This window comes from Prionailurus bengalensis, chromosome D1 (assembly GCF_016509475.1).
Source record: "Prionailurus bengalensis isolate Pbe53 chromosome D1, Fcat_Pben_1.1_paternal_pri, whole genome shotgun sequence".
NCBI lineage: Eukaryota > Metazoa > Chordata > Mammalia > Carnivora > Felidae > Prionailurus > Prionailurus bengalensis.
In genome coordinates this window covers 65022821-65046051 of record NC_057346.1, presented here as the reverse complement: position 1 = coordinate 65046051, position 23231 = coordinate 65022821, and the positions used below count along the sequence as shown (strand labels likewise).

Here is a 23231-nt window from a genome sequence, read left to right as displayed (position 1 = left end):
ATGTTTATTTATTTTTGAGAGAGAGAGAGAGAGAGAGAGAGAGAGAGAGAGAGAGAGAGATCAAGAGCCGGCAAGGGGTAGAGAGAGAAGGAGACACAGAATCCGAAGCAGGCTCCAGGCTCGGAGTGGTCAGCATAGAGCCCAATGCAGGGCTCGAACTCACGAACCACGAGATCATGACCTGAGCTAAAGTTGGACGCTTAACCGACTGAGCCACCCAGGCGTCCCTGTCTTTTCTATCTTTTATACGAGCCCCTTTGAAAACAAGTTTCTCTCAGGGTACTTCCAAGTTTCTCCTTTTTATCAGTAGTATTTTGAGATTGCACAGAGTTACATTATTTTTTAGTTCAATATTCTTGAGTCACCTTCTATGTTATTTCCGAACTTTCCAAGGTATGATTTATGAAAGTCTTGGCCATGCCTGGCTTTCCCTCCCTCCCTGTCATGGACTCACAGAACGGCCGCTCTCTCTCAAGGTACCTGTCACTTTTCCCTACTAAACTAGTCTCAACATTACAGCCAGAGCGGCAGTTTCCCAGTTTCTTTCTTTGTCCTCTGGGCAGAAACAAATAGGGGGGTGGGGCACCAAGAGCCAACCTCTCAAATACTTAGGTGTTAAGCTGGAGGAGATTTTTAGGAACCATCCAAACTGCTGCACCCTTCCATTTAAGCCCCTTGTCTGCTTCCATCTTTCTGGGGATCTGAACAGGAGTGCATCTATTTTCTTCCTCTGCTTGGGGTGACTATGTGGTGCATCCCAATGTTTCAGGGACATTCCCCTCTTATTCTCCCAACCCACGTGTTATTTTCCAGTATGTCCATCCTCAGGCTCGGCATTTCAACTTTCTTTTATACTTCGTTCTCTCCAGGGCTGGCCCACCTCCCGTCTTAACAGATCTGTTTCTCCCCCATAGGGCAGACTTGTAGCTGTGTCTCATTCTTGGGTCCCCTATCACGAAGTCCAGGTGACATTTATGAGGCTCTAAATGCCACTCTGTGTTGAAATCTCAGCTGGCTTTATGACTCCTGATTCACTAACCATCAAAGTTCTTCTTTACGGTTCTTTTCTATGTGAACCACGGGGCACCTCCCATAACCATGTCTTTCCCACTCCCTCCTACCTGTTAAACTTGTTCATGATATTACTTAGTTCTTTCTCTCCCTCCTTCATGCTCTGCTTAATACTGGCCCAGCACTCTTACCCATCACTGATGGGAACATAACCTCTACATTCCACGAGACAAAGTGGAAATATCGGTCAGAATTTCAACTGCATGTACCATTTGGCCCATTGATTCCACTTCAGTATCCCCACGTGTGCAAGATCATTCACAGCAGCATTATTGGAAGTAGCAAACACTTGGAAACCACTTACATGTCCATCAAAAGAGGACAGGCTAAATTAAGGTACGGTCAGATAATGAAATAATAGGTATTTCTATCATATAAGTCTTTTTAATGCACTTGGTGTGAATAAACTCCCAGCATGCTACATTAGAAGGTCTAGAATAGTGTGCATTTGCACAAAAATGAGGGAAGGAATGTGTGTGCATATGTGCATATATATCTGTCCACATAAGTTTGCTTGTCCAGGGATAACTCTGGGAGGACACAAACTGGTCAGGGTGGTTTCTGACTGTGGGCCTGAGGGGCGAGCAGGGAAGGAGACTTTTTGCTGCATATACTTTTATGAACTCTTAATTTTTGAACTACTGGAGATTTCCTAGGCTAATAAAAATCAGTAAGTAAAACAAAATCAACAAAACAGTAAGAATCTCCCGGTCGACTTCTCTGAACAAACACAATCTTCCCAGTCTCCGCTCTGTGCTCCATATCCATCATTCTGGTTATCCCAGTTCAGAAATCAGAATCCTTCCCTTCCAAAGTGCTATAACCACAGGAAGGAAGAAGGAAGTCAGCACCACCCGTGCTGTAAGACACTCCATTTTCTGCCAGAAATCCTGAAGACTCTTTCTGGTTCTCTTCTTCATATCTGTGTATAACCCTGATCAACTGCACGAACGCCACTTTCCAGGACATGCTGGATCCCTGCTCCCTTCTTTACAGGATGCTCTGGTTATTACATGCAGAGCTCTTTAATCCCATAAAGAGATCCAGCTGTGGGGCCCCCTCCATCCCCAGGGCTCGGGGAAACCAGACTCCTCTCCATGGAAGACGCCTCTGAGGGACGTGCCTGTGATATAGTATGCCACCCAGACATTTTCCTCTGCCTCTGGATCTTTTACATTCCATCCTCCTCATTCTCGTATTTACTTTCCGCACCAGCCACTCCTCTGCAGTCCTGCTTCTCAGGAGTAAACCTAACTGATTAAGCTTGGGTCTCCTGGAATGACCCGGAGCCACTGCGAGAGGCTCAGGAGGAAAGGTAAACAGGAAACCCGGTATTCACCCACATCTCACTGACAGACTCCTGAGTGAGGCTGGCTGTCAGGATGGTCTCCATTTGACAAGAAACCTGCATCTTGAAGTCCTTAGGTTTATAGACAACCATGTATAATCACGTCCGTAACTTTCTACAGGCAGCAGGATACAGGCTTCGGGGGGATCAGAGTCCGACAGAAAGAACAGCCTGCAATGCTCTTGTTCACAGTATCCTTTTTCTTTCTTTCTTTTTTTTTTTTTAATTTGCACTGAAACATAAAATGGAATTTGGGGATAAAGCCTGAGCTACATAGAGGAAATTTCAGATCCAGCTACCCCAGAAAACAAACAAAACAGAGAAAGATCCTGCCTTTCCAAACCACAAGCAATAGGCCTTGGGCTAAGTATATTCACTGGAAAAAACCCAGCAGCAATGCAGGCTGGGAAGCTGCATTCCCCTTGTTCACGGAAGTACAACCCCTGGTGACCTTAGCTCAGTGCTGCACTCACACACGTCCACGCACATGACAATGGAGTCCCCACAGCAGTACTCGCCATGGTTTCAAGCCCCTGGTGCTGCACATATTTGCAAATAGTGGCAGAGGCTCTAAGCATACCAGCGAAGATTATTATGTTCAATTACAAGAAGGAGAAATGCACTTCAGGTCATGTGGCTGTGCATGGAGTGTCACAGGTTTGAACAGTCCTAAAAAAACTTAATGTTTGTACTAGCAACTGGGAAGGGCCATTATCTGGTAGGAATGAAGCCAGCGGCTCAGGGTCTATGTTGCCTCATGCATGAACAGCCTGATGGAAAACAAAAACAAAAAATTCAGATTGAAACATAATCCCTCAGAAAAGGAAAAATAAAGCAAACAGCAAAATGACTGCTTTCGGTATACTTGGCCCAGAATTGGGAGCTCTCCTTTCCATCCTGTCTTCCCTGGAAAGGAACAGAGCTGGCTCAGGTTGGTACTAACTCCGCGTTCTTTCCCAGATAGACTCACGCACACATACCTATGTGCTCCCTAGTGGCTGGCTGGCTCAGAACCAGGCATGTGACTCAAACTGGCCCAGGGAGATGCAAGCCCGAGGCTTTTGCTGGAAACTTTGAGAAAAAGGTGCTCTCTCTGCCAGGTCTCCAGGCCGATAGGATGTGGTGCAGAGACCCTTCTTGACAATAAGGCTAAGTCAGAACCAAGACGTAAGCTAAGGCTGATTTTTAATGACATTGGGAGGTCACATGGATCTAGTGATATTGGACTTTAAACTCTGGACTCTTCAAGCTGTGTGACCTAACACTCTCCCACCTATGCTTCTTTTGTTTTTGTTTTTTTGTTTTTTTTAATTTAAGTGGCGTTGACTTGTCTCTATCACTTCAAGGCGTCTCCGAGTTTACTGAATTCTGCCCCCAGAGCCCTAACCTATGTTCCCATGTCATCACACACCTCGAGATGTTGGTAAAAACACAACTCCAAACCTGGAGAAAATTCAGTTGCTTCTTTCTGAACATTTAAAAAGCAAAGTGTATTTGAGGTGCCTGGGTGGCTCAGTTGGCTAAGCATCCGATTTCGGCTCAGGTTATGGTCCTGTGGTTTGTGAGTTCGAGCCCCGCATCGGGCTCTGTGCTGACAGCTCGGAGCCTGGAGCCTGCTTCGGATTCCGCGTCTCCCTCTCTCTCTGCCCCTCCCCTGCTCATGCTATCTCTCAAAAATAAACACTAAAAAAGTTTTTTGTTTTTTGTTTTTTTTTTTTAAAGCACTCTATTTAACTAACTCCTCACAAAGGTAAGCTTTCATTCTGCGGGACCTTTGCAGTTTATAAATGTATCTTAACCTACACGTCCATTTGCAGGATGCTTTGTAACACAATCAGTAAGTAATTGATAAAAGGTAGCGGTTACTATGTGTCCAGCACTATGCTAAGGACTATACATGAATTATCTCATTCCCTCCTCCAAACCACTGAGGAAATAGGAAGTGTTACTATCTCCACTTTACAGAGGGAGAAACAGGTTGTGTTATGCCTACAATGACAAAGCTAATGAGCAGCTCAGCTTGCATTACAGCTGGAAGATCTGATTCAAGGCCCCGCCCTCTTAATCACTACAAGACAGGGTCTTCAGGTTAATGGAGAGATCTTTTGGCAACTCTACTTACAATGAGCAGCTTCTCAAAAGCAATGCACAGAATTGCCCACCCGTTTTAAGTGTCTCAATCACCAGCATTTACCACTGTGTAAACACAGCAATAGGGCAGGTTTCAGTGCACAATAATGGGGGTGCTTAATAGAAAGGAATGATATCCACTTTTAGATTTTGGAGAGAGCTAAATGTTGCGAGGGAGTATATATGAACCAAGCACCTACAGGATGCCAGGCACTATGATAGGGACTTTTGTGATTTTTATTTGGACTTCACACAGTTACCTATTTTACAGGTAAATAAAATCTCGAGAAATTAAGCAGCTAACTTGTTGAATGAAATTCAAAGACCTATTAAGCAGTTAGGTTAGTGATTGAACCAATGTGCTTCTAAACCTACAGCCTATCTTCCTTCTACATCTTACATGCCAGGTGCAAATATGGGCACTTGTAGGTAGAGACATATGGAAGGTGGTTATCTAAGGTTAAAACAGGATGTTCTTTCTCAACAAAAGCAACTCTGAGCCTAAAATTTACACAAAACATTTATCCTAAAAAGGAGTCTGGCATGTTCTGGCCAATGGCATTATAGAGTGTAAAACAAAAACAGGAACAATGCAGGAAAACATTAACAGAAGGCCTGTACATGGGCTTCCTCCTATGACCTATCAGGAGAAAAGAAACATAATCTAAGGGTTCCATCTAGGTCAGTGAAAAGCACATCAAAGAATGTCTCCAGACTCCTTGGATATAGTGATGGTGGCCTATTGGGCAGCTGACTTCACCCCAGATATATCCTCATTATCTTGGCTCTCACAGAGGACATCTTGGGTCCCTTCACATCTTGCCCGATCCTTCCCCCTCTAATGCTTCCCTTTCTATCCTTGTCAGCAGCTTGAGGGAGGATAAAGCCTTAGAGCCAAAACTGGGTGGTTTGGGCATTGCTGAAATCTGCAGCCACAGCAAAACCTGATAACTTGGTATTAACAGATCATTGTGTCTCTAGTGCATAGATGCTTCTGGCGCCCAGTGGCTGCCAGGCTTGGGGTTGACCAGATGGCCTGAATCCACATTAGGATAGTTTCCTCTGCTCTGAGTTTAGAACTGTATGGATCCCCCAGAATTTGGTCTATCACACTCACCTCTGCTTTTCTCTGCTTCTCCTCCTGCTCTCTCTGCTCCTTCTCCATGCCAACCAGCTTGAGTTTCAGCTCAGAAACTTCAGTCATCAGATCAAGCTTCTGGGTCTCAAGAGATGTGCGACTTAGCAGCTCCTGCAAGCAAAACCAGATGTCAAAATCAGAGCCTCCATGGCAACAAGGACAGCTGTAGCTCCATCCAGAGCATACAAGGCAAACTCCGGTGGACAACAGAGCTGAGACTGCTGCATATGAGCTACAGGGCTATTAGGGACAGGTCTCAGCTGATACTGGGTCACTCAGGGAGAGCACAGCCCCTGGCACCACCCACTGTGCTCTGAGAAACAATGTGAACTATAGCTCTCAAAAAACAAGTTTGCCATTAGAAGCCATTATTTCCAAGTACAGAAAAAGGGACAGTTTTGCTCAAAGAACGAAACTTCTCCATCTCTATTTCCAATGCAAAGCAGCGGGTCCTTTCAACCAAAACAAACAAAAAAACACAAACAAACCCAAGCTTACGTTAACAATATCTTTTTTAAAACCAAGGATTCAAATCACCTCCTGGGCTCAATGTTTAGCCCACATTTTCAACAAATTTCATTTTAAGGTCTCACCGCAAGGAGCCTAGGAGGGAGCTAGAGCATAAAGCAGATATTCAATGAGTATTTACTAAATGACAGAATCCTGTTTATGTGATACAGACTTTTCCTAGCCTATGTGATAATGGATCTTTTCTAGCCACTACGGTATGTAGGTAAGAAAATTGTTCTTCCCTTATTGTAAGACCAGACTCAGGAAGGTTATCAGTCCTGCCCTACCATAATAAGAACAGTAGTAGACGGCAACCTGCCATTAATACATATAATTAATAAGCATAAATAAGACAAAAAACAAAGGTGATAGACAAAATACCTGCTGGGAACCACTAGGGATTATGAAGCCTCAAAAACCAGGAACATTTCTGGTCCAGGGGCAATACTTCTCCATTGGCCAAAGGCCATGGTCCATGAGCTCCAGAGTCTTGGCACATGGGAGACACAGTTTCCAGCAATGAGACTACAGTATGGCCATCAGGAGAGTGACCAGCCAAATCAGCAGACAGAAAAGATACACTATTCCATCTTAGTATGAGCTTTCTATATTAAGTTGGGCAACCTAACCCTCATACAAGAATGGTGATCAACATTCTGACCAATAGCTATGATTTCATACATTCTGAACCGTCCTCAGACTACAAACCAAACCACACAGGACACAGATCTTAACTAGGAAAACATGATTCCCTAGGCCAAGCCCCTCAATGTGTCAGAAAGCCAGTCTACAAATTCTTCATCTGCTAATCTGAAGGGACGGGTACCTAGAAGTTCAGCAAAATGAACTCACTGAGCACTGGGCAAAGGAGGCCGGCTCTTCCTGTTTCAGCTAGACTTGAACTAGCTTATAGCACAGAGGCAGTGACCCTGCCATGTGAGAACCACAGCGTACTTGGTCATGAGTAGTCACCCAGATCAATGTGTATAATGGTGGAGGTGGGGAAGGAGAGAAGACACACAGATTCCATGAGTGCCTCCTCTGTGCCAGACCCCACAGGGTACTTTACATACATGCTTTCAATAAACCCTCCTGGTGATTTGACAGTAAATACTATCCTGACCTGAGTAATAGACACTAAATACTAACCTGGCCCAGAGACTGGCCTTGTCTTGATCAAAGACACATGCCAGTCAACAACAGCAGAGTGCGTTAGTTTGCAAACCAAAGTCTGTTTGATTCCAAAACTCTTTTCTGTCTAACGTATCACATGGTTTCCCAAACAGAGGAAGAAGTCCAAGAATTTTAAGGAAAATAAAAGAAAAAAAAAATACCTGCTGAAAAAAAAGCCAATCAACAAATATTCACGGAGTCACGGAGTGAGGAAATAGTCTCTCAAACTGTTAAGATTTTGTTGAGCATACACTCTCTACCAGGGCCTGGCGCAAAGGCTCTCTGAAGATCTAATCCTCTCTGATACCACCTACTCACTCCCACCTCCTCTCTCTCTCTTCCTTCCTCACCTTCCCCTCTGTTCCACCACCTCATTCTACGTTTCTCTCTCCACCCTTTCATCTACCTGTTTTGTTCCACAAATGACTTGAGGCGGTTTGAATAATGGACAATTTAAATTAAAATGTAAAATCATGAAAGTTAAAGCAGGCAGGAAAAGAAGTTGAGGCCAGAGCCACCGCTGGTATAAAACTCCTAAAGTTCTGTGGGTTGCTATAGATGGACTATACCGTGTACGTGAGCTCTCCAAGCCACCAATGCAAAGGGGTAGAGAAGTAATTCTATAAATCAGATAGCAACAATTGCTTTAGAGTATGGACAATTGAGAAAATGTTGTTCCATTCCATTCCAGACTTCAATCATTTACTCAACATGTTTTTAAGTATCTACCAGAAGTCAAGGCCTAGGGATATGATTATTAAAAACACAGCCCACTGAGTGCTTGAATATCTTACATGCAGTTTGCCCACTAAGCAACATTCACGATACTGCAGCTTTGGTGGGATCAAAAAAAGCCTCAGAATGTATCTCTCCTGAACAGTAGTAATCTATTCCACTTCTGTTAATGCCAAAATCCCTCTAGCTATTTTAGGTTGCCAGGTTGTAATTGGTCACACCAATGTTCCCACTGACAAGGATAATATTCTAATTGGTTGTACTAAAGTTCCAATAGCTGTTCCAGTTGGTCACGGCAGGGTTCCAATTGGTTACACTAACATCCCAAGTGGGAGTTCCAGTTATTAGTGATTATATTCCAGCTATTATATCTATTAGCATATGCCTCTACCTTTCATTGTCCTTACCCCTCATCCTTGTCATTGGTAAGTACTGTCCTACTCCCTGAATTCAAAATCAGCCTTCAACAAGCTCATCCAGTCCAGCTCCACTTTCCATCTCCAGGTACACATGGTTCCCAGCCACTATTACGTGTTATATTCTCTATCATATGTGTCTAAAGAAGGTTTACCCTACCTTTTCAACTGTTCCTTCTCCTTCCAGCATAAACTGAATCCTGACTTCTGCAGCCTATCACATACCCTTCCCAGTCATCTCAAGTGGAGTCCATCCTGTTTCGACAATCCAACTTTACTGGACATGCTTCCAGACCACTACTGTCCTTATTGATCATCTACATCTGCCCTCCTCTTCTAAAGTGGTGCCATTCAGTTACAGCACATTCCAGAACCCAAGACAACTTATCCAGAACCCAAGACAGTCTCTCATTTTCCTCAGGGCTTTTTTCTTTTGAGCAATGGTTTCTCTACCTAGTTTGGGCACATTCCTTCTCCTCAGTAACTTCAACATCCTTGTTCCCTCCTTGTTAGTCTTCCAATATCCACTCTGGTTTCACCTTTCTTGAGCACAACACCAACAGGTTTGCTTCCACCTTGCCTCAGTTTCTCAGCAGGATGGCCATCATCTTAGCCATCATCTTTATCCAGAATGCATTTGCTCTGCTTCTAAAATCTTCAGCTCTGATACAGTCTCCTTTGGCCACAGTCCTCTAACCTTTCAAGTTTCCCATTTACAGACTCAAACAATCTTTCATTTCTTCTACTGTGGCCAATACTTACCTGTTTTCCTAGTTAATAAACTTCCCTTAAGTAGTATTTGCCTCCTTATCCATTCTATACCTGAGTTCATTTCAAGTGTATCATATCTGCACCAGAAAATTCCTCATTCCAGTTCATCCCTACCCTTAGACCTAAAGTGCATTTGCTTTACCAGAGCCCAGTCCATGCCAAACCTCAAAGTCTTTTGTCTATGTTTCTACTCCCTGTGGCCTGAAAATTGCTGGTAAAAGACACTTGATGATGCCAATTGGTTTCCATACAAATTTACGCTATCTAATTAGAGCTGATCTTCCAATACCGCCTGGCACCCTTGCGTTCATCTCTGGTTGGTTCCTTTCAGAGATTGTTCCAAATCTTTCCCATTCTCCTCCAGCCATAAACCTTACCCTTTCTTCCTCTTCTCCTCAAGTAACCTCTCCTGCATACTGAAAAGGTATTTTAAATATTTATTTTTGAGAGGGAGGGAGGGAGGGAGGGAGGGAGAGGGAGAGAGAGAGAGAGAGAGAATGTACATGCAAGCAGGGGAGAAGCAGAGAGAGAGAGGGAGACAGGATCCAAAGCAGATTTTGTGCTGACAGTGGAGAGCCCAATGCAGGGCTCAAACTTGTGAACCATGAGATCATGACCTGAGCCGAAGTCAGACGCTTAACTGACTGAGCCACCCAGCCACCCCCGGAAAGGTATTTTAAAATAATCTGTTCATTTGTTGAGCTTACATCCCTTTTTTCAAAATCTCCTGGAATCATCTCTCATTCATGTCTCTTAAATCCATGTCTTAGAGCAAGCAAGTCCATGTCTCATGTTGGGTTCTTTCACCTTTAAGAACCACTCTCAAGCCTAGTAAGTTTCCAGGTTGCACATAGAAAGCATATGTTCAAGGACACAAAGATTCCAGAGTGTGCTCTGGAATTACCCCATCTGACCCTCCTTCCCATTGCTGACTATCTCTCAGTCTCTAGACTTCATGCCATACCCACATAGCTTGATGTTCAGGCTTTCAAGTTACCTCCCCGGTCAATCGTTAGTGTTTGGCTGTGATCTCTGAGTTCTGGTCCGGCTTCTCCCTCCAGCCAGTAAGTCTGAAGGACGAAGGACGACTACTCACATGGTCCTCGGCTCCCCCTCACCTCTGTCCTGACTGTGAGGAAGTTCCCACCCAGTCTGTGCTTCGCAAGGGTAGGACCATTAATCATCTACTCTGACAGGCATTTAATCTCTTTCACCATCAGCTCCCATTCCTCAGGCTATAAACATGATCAAATTTCTGACATTCAAAAGAACTTTCCCTCTTGACCTTGCCTTCCCCTTAAGCAACCATCATCAACTCTCTTGTGCTCTCGCTAGGCAAATGCATGTTCTGTGTGCACTGTTTCTATGAATGCACTCTCTCCTCATCCCCTCCCGCACCCCTTCCCAGTCAAGTTCTAGAAAGAATAATCTAACCCTTGCTGCCTCTTCTTCCTCACTTTCCTGTCTGGATGCCTGCAACCCAGATTCTGCCTTCACCAGGTAGGGCACACAAACAGTTCTGGTTCTGGGGACCAATGTCCCAACTTTCAGACGCAACCTGTACTTCTCAGCTTTCAACCATTTAACTCTTCACCCACTGATCAGTGTAAGATAACACTTGCCATCCCATCCTTCCTTCCAATTTCCTGATCTTTTTTTTTTTTTCTTCTGTCTCTTTTGCTAGCTTCTTTTACTCCGGTCTACCCCTTAAGAGAAAGGTTGTTGGATCCCTAGCTCTCAGCATAAAGACTGGATCCAGCCCATTTGTCTGGAGCATGAAGGCGAGGCTTGGTCCCTGCTCCAACCTACAGGGTAGATCTAGCTGGGAGTCTCTCTGAATCATGCAGCTACCATAATGTGGGGGGAGGTGAGGTGTGGGGAGACAGGGGGCTGGAGAGAAGGGGGACAGGTTTCATAGGCTGCATTAACTTCTGCTTTCCCAATTGTTTCCGGGTTGCCTAGGGACAGACAGCAAGGGGAGAGGAGTGGGTGGTACATGAGGCAGGTGATTTTTGTTACTACAAACCATGAAACTAGGTAATGAAACTTTAGGGGAAAAAAACAAAAAACAAAAACCAATGAACAAAATCATCACTCACCCCTCTCACTTCACCACTACCAGTAACCTCTTCCAGAAGGGCAAAGACATCTCCTTTCCTGGAGATGGAAAAAAAAACTTACATCTCAGAGAAAACCATCATTTCCTTTTTCCAAAGCTCAGTCTGAGACTGGAGCTGATAAAAAGAAGTGGCCTTTCAATTTATTCTCTCCTTGAAGGGCCACATCTTGAAGCAATTACTTCCATCTTTTTAAGTGTGGAACATGACCCAGGGAGTTACTGACCAATGACAGAGGACTGGAGCCAGACTGGCAATCTGAAACCAGAGTGAAGGAAGGGGCCATGGAAAGACATGAAAGGAAAAAATGCATCCCTTTGCTCTTTGAAGTAAGAGGCCTAGGCTGTGCCAGAAAGCCGCCTTCATGAGTAACACTGCAGCAAGGGGCTTGTTGTCAACCTGGGTTCGAGTCCAGACTCAGCCCCCACTACAGAAACCATCTCTCTGGAACCTCAGCCCCCTCATCCGTGAACAAAGAACACCTACTTTGCATGGTGGTATGGAGATTCAACGTCGAATAAGATCAGCTTGAAGAAAGCAGTTATTTCTGGCTCCTACATCTCCCAGGGGGCAGGTTTGGGGAAGAACTGGCAAATCCTGGTTTTCTTCAGTCACAAATCAGGTGTCTCACCTCTGAGACAGGGTCGTGCTTCCACAGAATCAGGGGTACATAGCTCTGTTTACTATTCTTTTTGAGACAGAGATACCCCTTTAAAGGTACTCTTGGAAAATTTATCTGCCAGGTGCTGACGACACTTTTGAGTTCATCAACCCGGACACATTGCCCTTCACTCAACTCAAGGGCAGGAACTGGGTATCTTAGGCCCTTAATCCGCATGCTCAAGATCTTTTTTTTTTATTTATTTTTGAGACAGAGGGAAAGCGTGAGTGGGGGAGGGGCAGAGAGAGAGGGAGACACAGAATCTGAAACAGACTCCAGGCTCTGAGCTGTCAGCACAGAGCCTGATGCAGGGCTTGAACCCACGAACTGTGAGATCATGACCTGAGCTGAAGTTGGACGCTTAACCGACTGAGCCACCCAGGCGCCCCGTGCATGCTCAAGATCTTAAAACTGATGACTTGTGAGAAAGTTCGGTTTTAACAAAACTGAAATAACAGCTCTAAGAAGCGGGCAATATGGAGCCCATATGATCATCCCTGTTCTCACTATATAAGAACACAGGTTTGACAACTTTCCTGGATCAACAGAAAGGCACGTAGACTGACTCCAAATCCCAGAAATTTGTCTTTCCACACCTCACCTGAAAGATAGCCAAAACAATGAGGATGCCTAACACCTGGGGCTCTAGGTCAGGTGGGAGGTCTGAAATCGAAGCTGTTGTCCTTCAGGATTTCCCCAAAGTTTGGGTTCTTCACAAGGAAGTTTGCATCCTTTACTTCCTCCCCATTTGGCTCTCCTAGCCTGTCCTCTTTTTGACACTGAACATTGTTTCTGCTCTTGACATTGATTACATCTGTAAACAGCTAGTCTCTGGAAAGTGCTCCATTTGGCTGTCAGCTCTGTATAAAGTCTATTATCCACTAAGTAGCATCAGCTTCTTCCTCAAAGTCATCATCCTCTGGAGAAGGGTCAACAATCAGAGGCAGAGAAGTTTGCTGTGCAGGGCCCTAATAGACTCCAGAGGCCACTTTAGAAAAAGTCACCAGGGACCTCAATGCATCAGCAGGGCCATGGAGAACCCGCCCTGTGGTGTAGATTTTGTCGCCAGCACAGTCTGAGCTAGTTACAACAAGGATATGGCTGGTGCATGCCTATATTCTCAGGGTGCTAATTCTAGACAGCCCAGGGGTGCAGCTCTCAGAGATGCTGGTAGGCAATGCCTTGACCTGCTTAGGATACAGAAGGCAGAGGTCAGCCCTGTGAGCTCTGTACCCAGGCCAGACTGTCCCAGACCTATGAAAACAAACCTAGGCTGCGGCCTCTTGGAGACCCATTTATGGATTTCCTGGAAAATCCACACCTGTTCAGGGAGTCTGAGACCATCCCTGAGTAGGTGCTTCCAGAGGCAGTCCCCAAAGAGGCTCAGAAGTTCCCCTTTGCCACCCTGAATTTTGCAGGGGGCTGCAAAAATATTTTACCCTCAAATGCGTCCATCACCTATGTGCTGCTCACGTAGACCGGCGGGTGCTAATACTATTTGGTTCTGGCTTGCCTCTCTAACCCCAAGGCCTTCATTCACGCTCTTCAGATGGGTTAATGCAAAGAAGAAAACAGATGGGACCTGAGAGATCAGCATTCAGCAGGGACAGGCTGAGGGGTGCTAACTCCCTCCCCTCTTGGGCTCCTGCTGGAGGGAGGCAGACAAAGCAGCTGTGGAGAGAGATGGCTCAGTGGGGTTGCTGGAGCCTATGTAAGCACAGGGCATGGGCTATACTGGTTGGGTTTGGGTTTCCTTAAGTCCTCTAGGAGCTATTCCAGCCAGTGGAGGGGGCTAGAGGCTAGAGCAGGGGTTGTAGACTACAGGTCTGCGGACCAGGCTTGGCCTGCAGGTATGCACGGTGTGGTTCACACAGTATTTATTTTTTTCCCTTTAAATTAGTTGCCAATGCTTTAAAAATAGACTTATCTTTAAATCTGGATTTCCCACCTGCTGTGAAGAATGAGACTATCTTACAGCACCGGGCCTACATGGGCAGTCAGCTAAAGGCGGGGAGCAAGTGCCTCCTTTAGACAAGGCCACTCCATGCGTAGGCGTAGTGCTCCCAGGGACGGCGTACCCAAGGGCGGTGGCGTCAATAGGCAGTTGTCAGAAGGCCAGGCCTCACACTGATTGGGAAGGGGCCTCACTCAGAGCTCCGCAGGCCTCAGAGCAGGAGGCCAGGCTTGGCTCAGAGCATGAATAGTCTCCAAGGGCTGGCAAAAAGAGGCAATTGTTTGCGTCCCTCCTCCTCCTCAGGGCTGGGAGTCCTCCTAGTTCCTACCACCAGAAGCCAAGAGCCCTGCGGTCCAGGATATCAGCATCAGAAAAGCAAGTCCCTGCCTGTCCTCAGTTCAGAGGACATATGCATAACATTCTGTAAGCTACAGACGGCATTACCTCAGCACCGTGGGGCAAGAAAGAAGTGCCTTTTCAAACAGCATCAAGCAGATTTCAGGAAAGGACTGGCATGTGCCACAGAGGGTTCAACTTGAGCTTCAGAGCTGGGAACCCAAACGTCTCCAGCTCAGGTACCACCAAGCCCAGCAAACACACAAGTGGGAGCCGAGGCTCAAATAAGTCCCGTGAGTTGAACTCAGGAGGTGCCAAAGAGGAGTCTTCCACACTCCCTTCGTTTTATCCTTGAAAGATGGAGGGAACACAGTGAACGTTATGAGCATAAAAATAACTTGGGTAAGTTCAAGGGAAGATCTTTAAACCTGAGAGGTGACAAATAAGACCTACCACACTCCAAAATATACCAAGCCAAGACATCCACCTCTGTGGCACACACGAACCACAGGCCTGATACCTCACCCACAACACAAAAGATAATTGATCTTAAGACTTTTTCAAAAGTCTAAAATCCAGTCCATGAGCGGATGTTTGAAGAGCAAGACAGCCTAACCAGGTGGAGATGGGAACCGACACCAGACTCCTTGACCCAGAGACGCTGACGAGGGAGCAGAACCACTGCACAGAGAGGGGTGTAGGTCAGCCCTGGAAGAGCAGCCGGGACAGGTGGTCAGGTAGCTCAGGCACCAAATGCAGCCATGCTCTGACCTCCGATCCCGGGGACTGCCACCAGGCAATGCCTTCCTGAAACATCAACCTGACATTCTCCAGACACGTTCCCTTCCACATTCAAATCTTCTTTGTTCTCTGTCTGGGGTTTTGCAATACTCCATCCCCACCTCAAAGCCACACCTCTATCACTCTTTGTGAAAATGCTTTCCCGCCCTTAGAGAGCTTTCCATTTTCTTTCCTGGTTTTCAAAAAGAAGACCCAGCTTAAAAAAATAAACTCAACTCCTGCTACTCAGGGAATAGGATGAGCAAGAGAAATGCACACAATTTAAATAGAAAAATCAAATGGAGCCAAGAATGTGGTAACTTATTAATCAGAGATGAAAAGAAAGCAAACTAGAAAGCATACGGCTTCTGAGCTGTTGGAACTAGTTCCATCTAGTTGAGGACATCTACACAGAAGTACTGACTTAAAAAAAAAAAAGTTCTTGAAATGCACTAAAAACTAAGAAATACTTGGAAGCAAACGTTTCTCCTAAGACCAAAGGTCAAATGCAAAGCCTGTGTTCATTACCATTCTATCAAAATGCTATTTGAATTTTATGCTGATCATGACAACAAAAAACATTCAAGCTCTGGGGGAAAGATTACATATAAGCAGCCATCTACTTGAACCCATGCATGTTAATGGACTGTCATTCTTTAAATAATTAATGAGCACCTCCCATGCAACAAGGACTATTCCAGGAGCTCCAAAGCATAAACCGTGATTGAAGTTTTTTTTTGTGTGTGTGTGTGTTTCCTAAAATTGCTGTAACTATAAGAACCATTCAAGGAAATTAGATCATCTTGATAGATTTCATAAAATTTCTAATCAGCCTCTCAAAAGATTTGGAAAAGCCTGAATAAAAACTCAACACCCCTTTCTAAAAATTCAGCTCATCATTTACCATACGGTAAAATTGTTCAAGGGTAGAAAAATGATTATTTTACTTTCCCTTCAAAAAAAAAAAAGGCTCTCAGTGGTAGTATACAGTAAGATTTAAAAATGGAAAAAACTTCATTCTGATGCTAAGCATACAAAATCAGAAAAGCAAATCGTATCTGTGGTGTGCAGAGAGCTTTGTAAATTACACCTATACCTGATGACAAGGAGGATGAAAAGGAAACAAGACATTTACGAGATTTAATTGAATGGGATGAGAACAGCTCCATTTTTCATGTTGACAGCAATTAAATTACATTAAAATATTATGTGTGTAATACATTTTATCAAAGAAGACTACGCAAACTGGGAGGGGAAGAGGGAGGTGGGAAGGGGGCACGCAGGAAGCTAACCAACTTCCTCAAACCCCAGATGCCGCCAACAGTCAAGCTGTGGCTGGTGTCAGAAGGGTGACTTTGTCAGCACGGTGCCCCTGAACCTGAACCTGCCTAGATCAAGTGCCACCTGGGAATCTGTCTAACCAGCTCAACAGGTTATTCCTCTCAGGCCAGCCCTTCTCGCCCCTCCCTGCAAAGCTCAGTTGGGGCAAGTTTCACCTGCTGTACAAACACCTCACGCAGAGCGCCCAGCCTACCTCCAGGCAGGATGGGGGAGTGAGTAGTGAGAGCGGTGACTGGACACAGCGACTTTTAACACATGAGCTGCGTTATAACCCCAGGGCCTTCAGCCCTCACGCCCTTACCTGTTGAAGCATCTCTTCGGCGGCATTGAGTTTCACCTGGTGTCCTTCCAGGCACACCTCCAGGTCCCGAATCTTTTCTCCTTGTGCTTCCACTTGGTCTGTGAGGACACTCACCTGCCCCAAGAAATAAAGCAATGGTAGAGGAGCAGAAATGGCTCACCTACTGCTGGGAAACCATACTACTGATCCGTACATAAAAATGCCTTTTCTTTTTGGCGGGCAGCAGGTGGGGGGAGTGAGTGTCCTGGATGGAGAAAACTCCAGCTGTTTTCTTACCTTGCCATTGCCTAACTGACGTTGTCACATTTCCTGCTCTTGACACACTCCAGAGAAAAATACCCAGCAGTCAGGAGAGCTGCCTCCGGGCTGGACTCCCGCTCCTTAGTCCTCTTACAGAGCTCGCTCTGGCAGTCCGGACCTCAAGGCATATCTCCGCCGGCAGGCCAGGGCTCTGCCACCTCATGTGGAAGAGCAATCCAAACTCCTGGGGAAACTAACCAATGACCTTACCTCTCTCATAAGGGTGTGAGGGCTGCTCACCTATCAGGCGAGTGTTCTGAAGCAATTAAGGAATGTGGGATGTAAAGGGCATGTATTAGCACTGACAAAACTTGGCTCCAGAAAGGTTTTTGTGCTTTACAGGCCAAAACATGACTCTAAGTCATAACACACACATGCCACATTGCACATAGAGTGGCAGGAAAGTCGTCTTTCTAAAAATCATGGAGAAGATCTCTTGGGATTAATAAAGATCCATTTATAGGAAGTCCTTTAAATTATACCCTAACTACATATGGAGGATTTCCATAGTCTGCTCTAGTAGCAAACTGCCCCCAGATCCTCCCTTTTATTAAAAAGGTGCCTCAGAGCAGGAAGATGAAGAAAGAGAATGGATGGCCTCCCCAAATAAAGAAATCAGTGACTGGTAAATTAAGATCCTTTAGACACTTTTGGTTTTCAACCAATGGTTGAGTCATTGTCATTTACATATAGATTATCCTAAATGATTTCTCAGTCTGTAAAGGAATGATAGCTGGAGCATGAAGAAGGAGTTAATGTAATTCACTTATGAGCGTTTAAATAAACTATCAGTTATAGGGGCACCTGGATGGCTTAGTTGGTTAAGCATCTGACTTTGGCTCAGGTCATGATCTCGCAGTTTGTGGGTTCAAGCCCCGAGTCAGGCTCTGTGCTAACAGCTCAGAACCTGGGGCCTGTGTCTGGGGCCTGGATTCTGGGTCTCCCTATCTCTCTCTCTCTCTCTGCTCCTCTCCCACTCATGCTTTCTCTCAAAAATAAACATTAAAAAAAATTTACAAAGCTCCCTTTACAAAGGAAAAAAAAAACCCCAAATGAATACTGCTACTTTAAGCTCTTCATTTTTATGTTCCCAAATGGATAATGAATTATTGAAACCTATTCTTGGAGTTGATACACAGTGTACAAATATTCCAGTTATAATCAAAAACAGGTGCCTTCTGCCAGTTAGGCCCATCTTGAACACAAACCTTCGTGGTGGTTTTTTCAATCCTCATGACCCAACACTCTCAACAGTCCTGGCCTTTTATAGCTACTAGCTCTACTTTCAAAGGGGTAGGAATCCAGAGGGTGGCCTTTCAGAGCTCCCTGGGTTTCAGAGTTTCTGTTTGGGAAGGTTGCGTTGTGGTTAATCTTATTATGAGGATTAACACATATCATCTGCACCACACCTCAGGGCCATGCGCTGGTGGTACCCACATGAATATGTGGTCTCCAGCGTTCCATGCCCTGTAGCTCAGCTGTGTGTAAGACTCAAGACATGCAGGGCTACGGGCTCTTTACAAAACTTTTTTTTTTTCCTTACAAACTTGAATACTCAGTAGAAAGATCATGGAGAGAGGCACAGAAAATTGGGACAACTGTATAAAGATCCTAGAAGGTGACCTTTATTCAATAAAAACAAATACTTTGAGTCCCTAACTCTGTGCTAGGCATAATTTTAGGCACTGTGGGGAATACAGAAGTGGAAAAAAAGGGAGGGGGTGAAAATCCTTGTCTTAAAAAAATGACATTCTGATGAAGATATAAAAGATTTTGATTTTAGTATATATGCTGCCAAAGTGAGCACAGAAGATTGTGTGTGTGTGTGTGTGTGTGTGTGTGTGTGTGTGTGTGTTTTAAGTATTATGAAAACAAAGTAATTTGTTATGTGTGATTTGCCTCGTTCTTCTCCAAGTAGATCTAGGAAAACATTCTGGGCCAAGTGACTGAATTAATTCAGTCTGGCTGAGCTGCCTTGTAAGTTAAGCAAAAGGCTCTACCATGTTGAGGGTCTAACCGGCTCCATGGGTCACTACAAACAGGGTGGTCACCTACGAGCAGCTCTGAAAGGCTGTTCACAAGCTCCTGGAATAGAAACCACTAGGATCCACTTCTGACTTCTGTGATTAGTTTCCCATGTATGTTAGGACTGGAAATAAGGATTCTTCAAGGATTCAGGGTTTAAAAAAATTTTTTTTAAATATTTTATCTTATTTTTGAGAGAGAGACAGAGTGTGAGTGGGGAGGGGCAGAGAGAGAGGGAGATACGGAATGTGAAGAAGGATTCAGGGTTTAAAACAAAACTGTGAATGCCAAAGAGAACATTATCACAGAGGACTTTATTAAATTGTGTACCTTTAAACAGAATGTGTGGTTTCAGCCACAAAGGTTCCTGGTTCAAAGGTTTGTGAGTTCATACTTTTTGCCACAAAATTTCAAATTGGAAACTCTGATCAATTGCGTCATTGGGATGGAGTTTCAAATTACACATCCCTCAAAATATGTGCGATATAATGTGCTATATAATCTGCCCCCTCCTACCTCTCTGAAGGTAGTTCCTCCCCACCAGATCTCATCACGGTCATCAACTCCAGCCACACAGACCCTTGCTGTTCATCCTATACACCAAGCACACTCCTTGCTCAGGGTGTGTGCGGGGCCAGCCTCCCTGCCTGGAATGTGCTTCTCTGGGCATCCACGGGGATCCCTCCTCCCTAGCTTGCTTCAGGACTCCTATCAGGGAGGTCTTCCCTGACTACATAATCCTTATCCTGCTTTCCTTTTCTCCATAGGATTTATCACTGTCAGAAACCTTTTATGTATTGGTTTATTGGAGAGACACCCCCCCGCCCCCCAAAACACACACACACATTCTGTAAGAACAGCAACTTAGTTTATTTTCTTCACGGCTGCAACCCCAGCACCTAAAATTAGTGTCTGCCAAATTGTAGTCGCTTACATATACATATTTAATGTTTATTATATATTTTTGAGAGAGAGAGAAAGAGAAAAAAATGAGCATGGGAGGGGGAGGGGCAGAGAACAAAGGGGAACAGAGGATCTGAAGCAAGCTCTGTGCTGATAGCAGAGAGCCTGATGCAGGGCTTGAACTCATGAACGAACCATGAGATCACGACCTGAGTCGAAGTCAGATGCTTAACCAGGTGAGCCACCCAGGTACCCCTCAAATATTTTTTTAATTAACAAATTAATGGGAAAAAAAGATATAAATTATATAATTGCACATTTGGCCCAAGCTTATTTAAAATAGGGACGGGGAAAAAAAGAAAAGGCTGGGGAAAAAAGAAAAGGCTAGGGAAAAAAGGCCAAAATGTTAAACTCTCTTTTTGACTTCCAAAATTCCTAAAATAATCATTCATTACTCTTACATTCATAAGATGAATAAGATGAAATAGAAGGAAAAAAAGCCAAATAGCCTCTTAATTCCAGTGCTCTAAGCTAAAGCCCACAGTGGAGGGTTCTAGAACCCTACCCTGCCCCCTCTCCCAAAACACTACCAGCCCTGTCTACCACGCTTCACGATTTTGAAGGAGCCAAGACTGGAATATGTCCTTTCTGATCCTCCAAATCATCAATCACAGTGCCTGATACATACCAGGCACTGAACAAATGCTTGACTTATGCGTTTGAGAGTGAACACAGCAAAGAGCCCCTATTGCAACAAAAGGCCTCATGTAAGAATGCTCAACTTCATGTCCTGCCAAGGAACAGGAGTTTTCAGAACTGAAATGTTCCTTTGACTATCTTTCTCCATAACAAGTTTTGGAGTTCCTTTCTTTGAGGCAAGAAAGTCATCAAAGGCTCATTAGCCCATGTTACCAGCTCCAGGGGATTTGGCCTCAGAGTGATCAGTCTAGATCCAGCTCCAGACGATTTGGGCCTGATCCTGTCAGCATCCAACCTTACATCCATATTACTCACGGCTGTTTTATTAGAGACATGAGGACACATCTTATCTCCCTTAGAAGATTCCTGGGCTCCTAGAGGACAGGGCCTCATTCATCAGCCTGGCCACAGAGCTTCCAGTGTACAGGCTCAGTAGTACAAGATGAGTAAAGGAACACATTCACGGCCCGAAAGCCAGTCCAGCGTTTCACTGTGGCCTCAGTGACTTTCTGCTTTGTTTCAGGAAAAGTCTTTTAAAACAATATACACTTCAGGAGCAGGATAAATCCAACAGGGAAAAAAAAACCTCTTGTACTTCCCTTCCACTTAGGGCACCTACAGAGGCGGAGGTAACAGGATAAGCCGTTTCCCATGAAAAAGGACCCACCTGTAAAATGAGGGACTCCTTATCTCCTTCTAGACGTGCCAAGCGTTCCTGGTACGTTTCATTACTAGCAGCACCGTGGTGATTCACCTGGGACTAAAAAGGGGGTGGGGGGGGGGAAAGAATTACACTTAAAAGGTTGGGAAAACATCTTACCAACTTTAAAACGAAGTGTGTAATTTGTGAGGACAGCACATGCTGGTTGCATGTGCAAAACCACCCACCTAAACAGGAAGCCACAGGATTTCAAAACTACTACGAGGAGGACCATTGAAAGGTGCGCCTTGAAAGCTGGCAAAATCATCCCCCCACCCCGATGACCTCACCCTTGGCCAGGAAGGCCTGAATGGAACTCCAGACCCAGTGGTGCTTGACTTGACTGGGCGTGTTGGGTCTGGTTTAGGTGGAGGCACAGCCTGCCAGATGCACCAACGGCAATGAGGCTACTCTTTGAGGAGGCCGGGGAGCTGGTACCATTCACCAAGGAGCTATGTGGGAACAAGTTCCGCACAGATCTCGGTCTCTCCTAACTCTCACACCAGAGTTCTCCAGACCCAAAGCACACCTCACGGCATGGAGGCCCATCCTGAGCACCGCAGGGAGCACAGAGGATGGGGGACGCCAGCCACAAGGCCCTTCATCCACTCACACATGCCTTCCAGGAGTGGCCAATCCCTCCCCTTCATAAGGGCTCTAGCAGGCCAGGCTGGCATGCTGCATGCTTACTTTTCTCGGTTCTCACACTACAGGGGAAGATGAAACATCCCAAGAAGACCCCAAATGATAGCCAGAGGGGCCTCAAAGGACTAACAGGAAACAGAGAGATCCAGAAACCAGAAAACAGCATAAAGGGAGAAGAAATAAAATGGCAGATGGGAGGCAGAGTTCATAAAATGCTCTGAGCAAGAGACAGGAGGCTTCAGTCACTTTTTGGGTGTATCTGACCTGGTTGTAGGCAGGGAAGAGGGAGAGAGGTGGCTGCTAATGTGACTGAGCTGGCCCAATGCCACCAACACTCCCTTCCTCCATGCTTAAAGGAAGACAGAAACCTAGAGGCCCCGGGTAGGCCATTCAGGGGCTTGGCAGCCTGAAAAAGCAGATCTGATTGCTAAATGGGGAAGTGACAATCATCAGAATCTGGGCTAGTCCAGAGGAGTAAATGCTCTGAGGTTTATGAGGCAGTCTCCTCATTCCAGAGCCAAGTCATGGTTTGCAAAGGAGTGGGTCAGAGAGGAACCCAGGCCGAGAGGTGGGCCCCTTCTCCTGAGCCCATTTCCCCACATTCCAACCTTCAGAATGGGCTTGCCAACCCCAGGCTAGCCAGGCCTGCAGCACCCGCCTCGGCACCACTGCCTTTCACTCCAGCCTCTCTCCAGTGTGCATCTTGTTCACGGTTGTGGAAGCTCTTTCATACCAGAGACAAAGGGCCTTAACAATCACAAACAACTTCTTTGTGTTCATGGCAGTTTATTGTTGCTACATTAATTCTGGTCCTCATATGGTCAAACTCTGACTAGTACACAAGGATATAATTATAACCGAAGTATTCTCAGAACCTAAAACGAGAGGAAAATAATTCTTAACAGCAGGTCAAATGCTTCTCTGTCAAAGAACTCACATGATGGTGATTTTCAGGGAATAGCGAGGAAAGGACCCAGGCACCCAAGGGAAGCTGTGCACGTCTGATCCCACTACCAAAGTCGACACATGTATAGGACCACCCACCCCTGGTAGCTGCCATTTCTCCAGCAGGAGGTGAAGGAGAGAAGACCAAAGGGAAGACTGCAGCAAGCCACCACACCACTGTGCCTAAGTAGGACCCATACAATCACCCAGAGGCACAGCTATTTTTACTAAC

At 45.3% G+C, this 23231-nt stretch overlaps 1 protein-coding gene across 7 annotated transcripts in view; it reads right to left on the bottom strand.

Annotated features, from left to right (window-relative positions):
* The window catches only part of PPFIBP2 (PPFIA binding protein 2), a 142862-nt gene that overhangs the window by 41576 nt on the left and 78055 nt on the right, over positions 1 to 23231 (bottom strand). For 6 of the 7 annotated variants that reach the window (XM_043580544.1, XM_043580546.1, XM_043580545.1 and 3 more), the window contains 3 exons: positions 21377 to 21469; positions 16783 to 16896; positions 5667 to 5798 (listed from right to left, as the gene is read on the bottom strand). In XM_043580544.1, coding sequence (XP_043436479.1) covers positions 5667 to 5798; positions 16783 to 16896; positions 21377 to 21469 — 339 coding nt within the window. Of the gene's footprint in view, positions 1 to 5666; positions 5799 to 16782; positions 16897 to 17058; positions 17862 to 21376; positions 21470 to 23231 lie in introns of those variants that run through there. The other variant, XM_043580550.1, reaches the window with a different exon arrangement.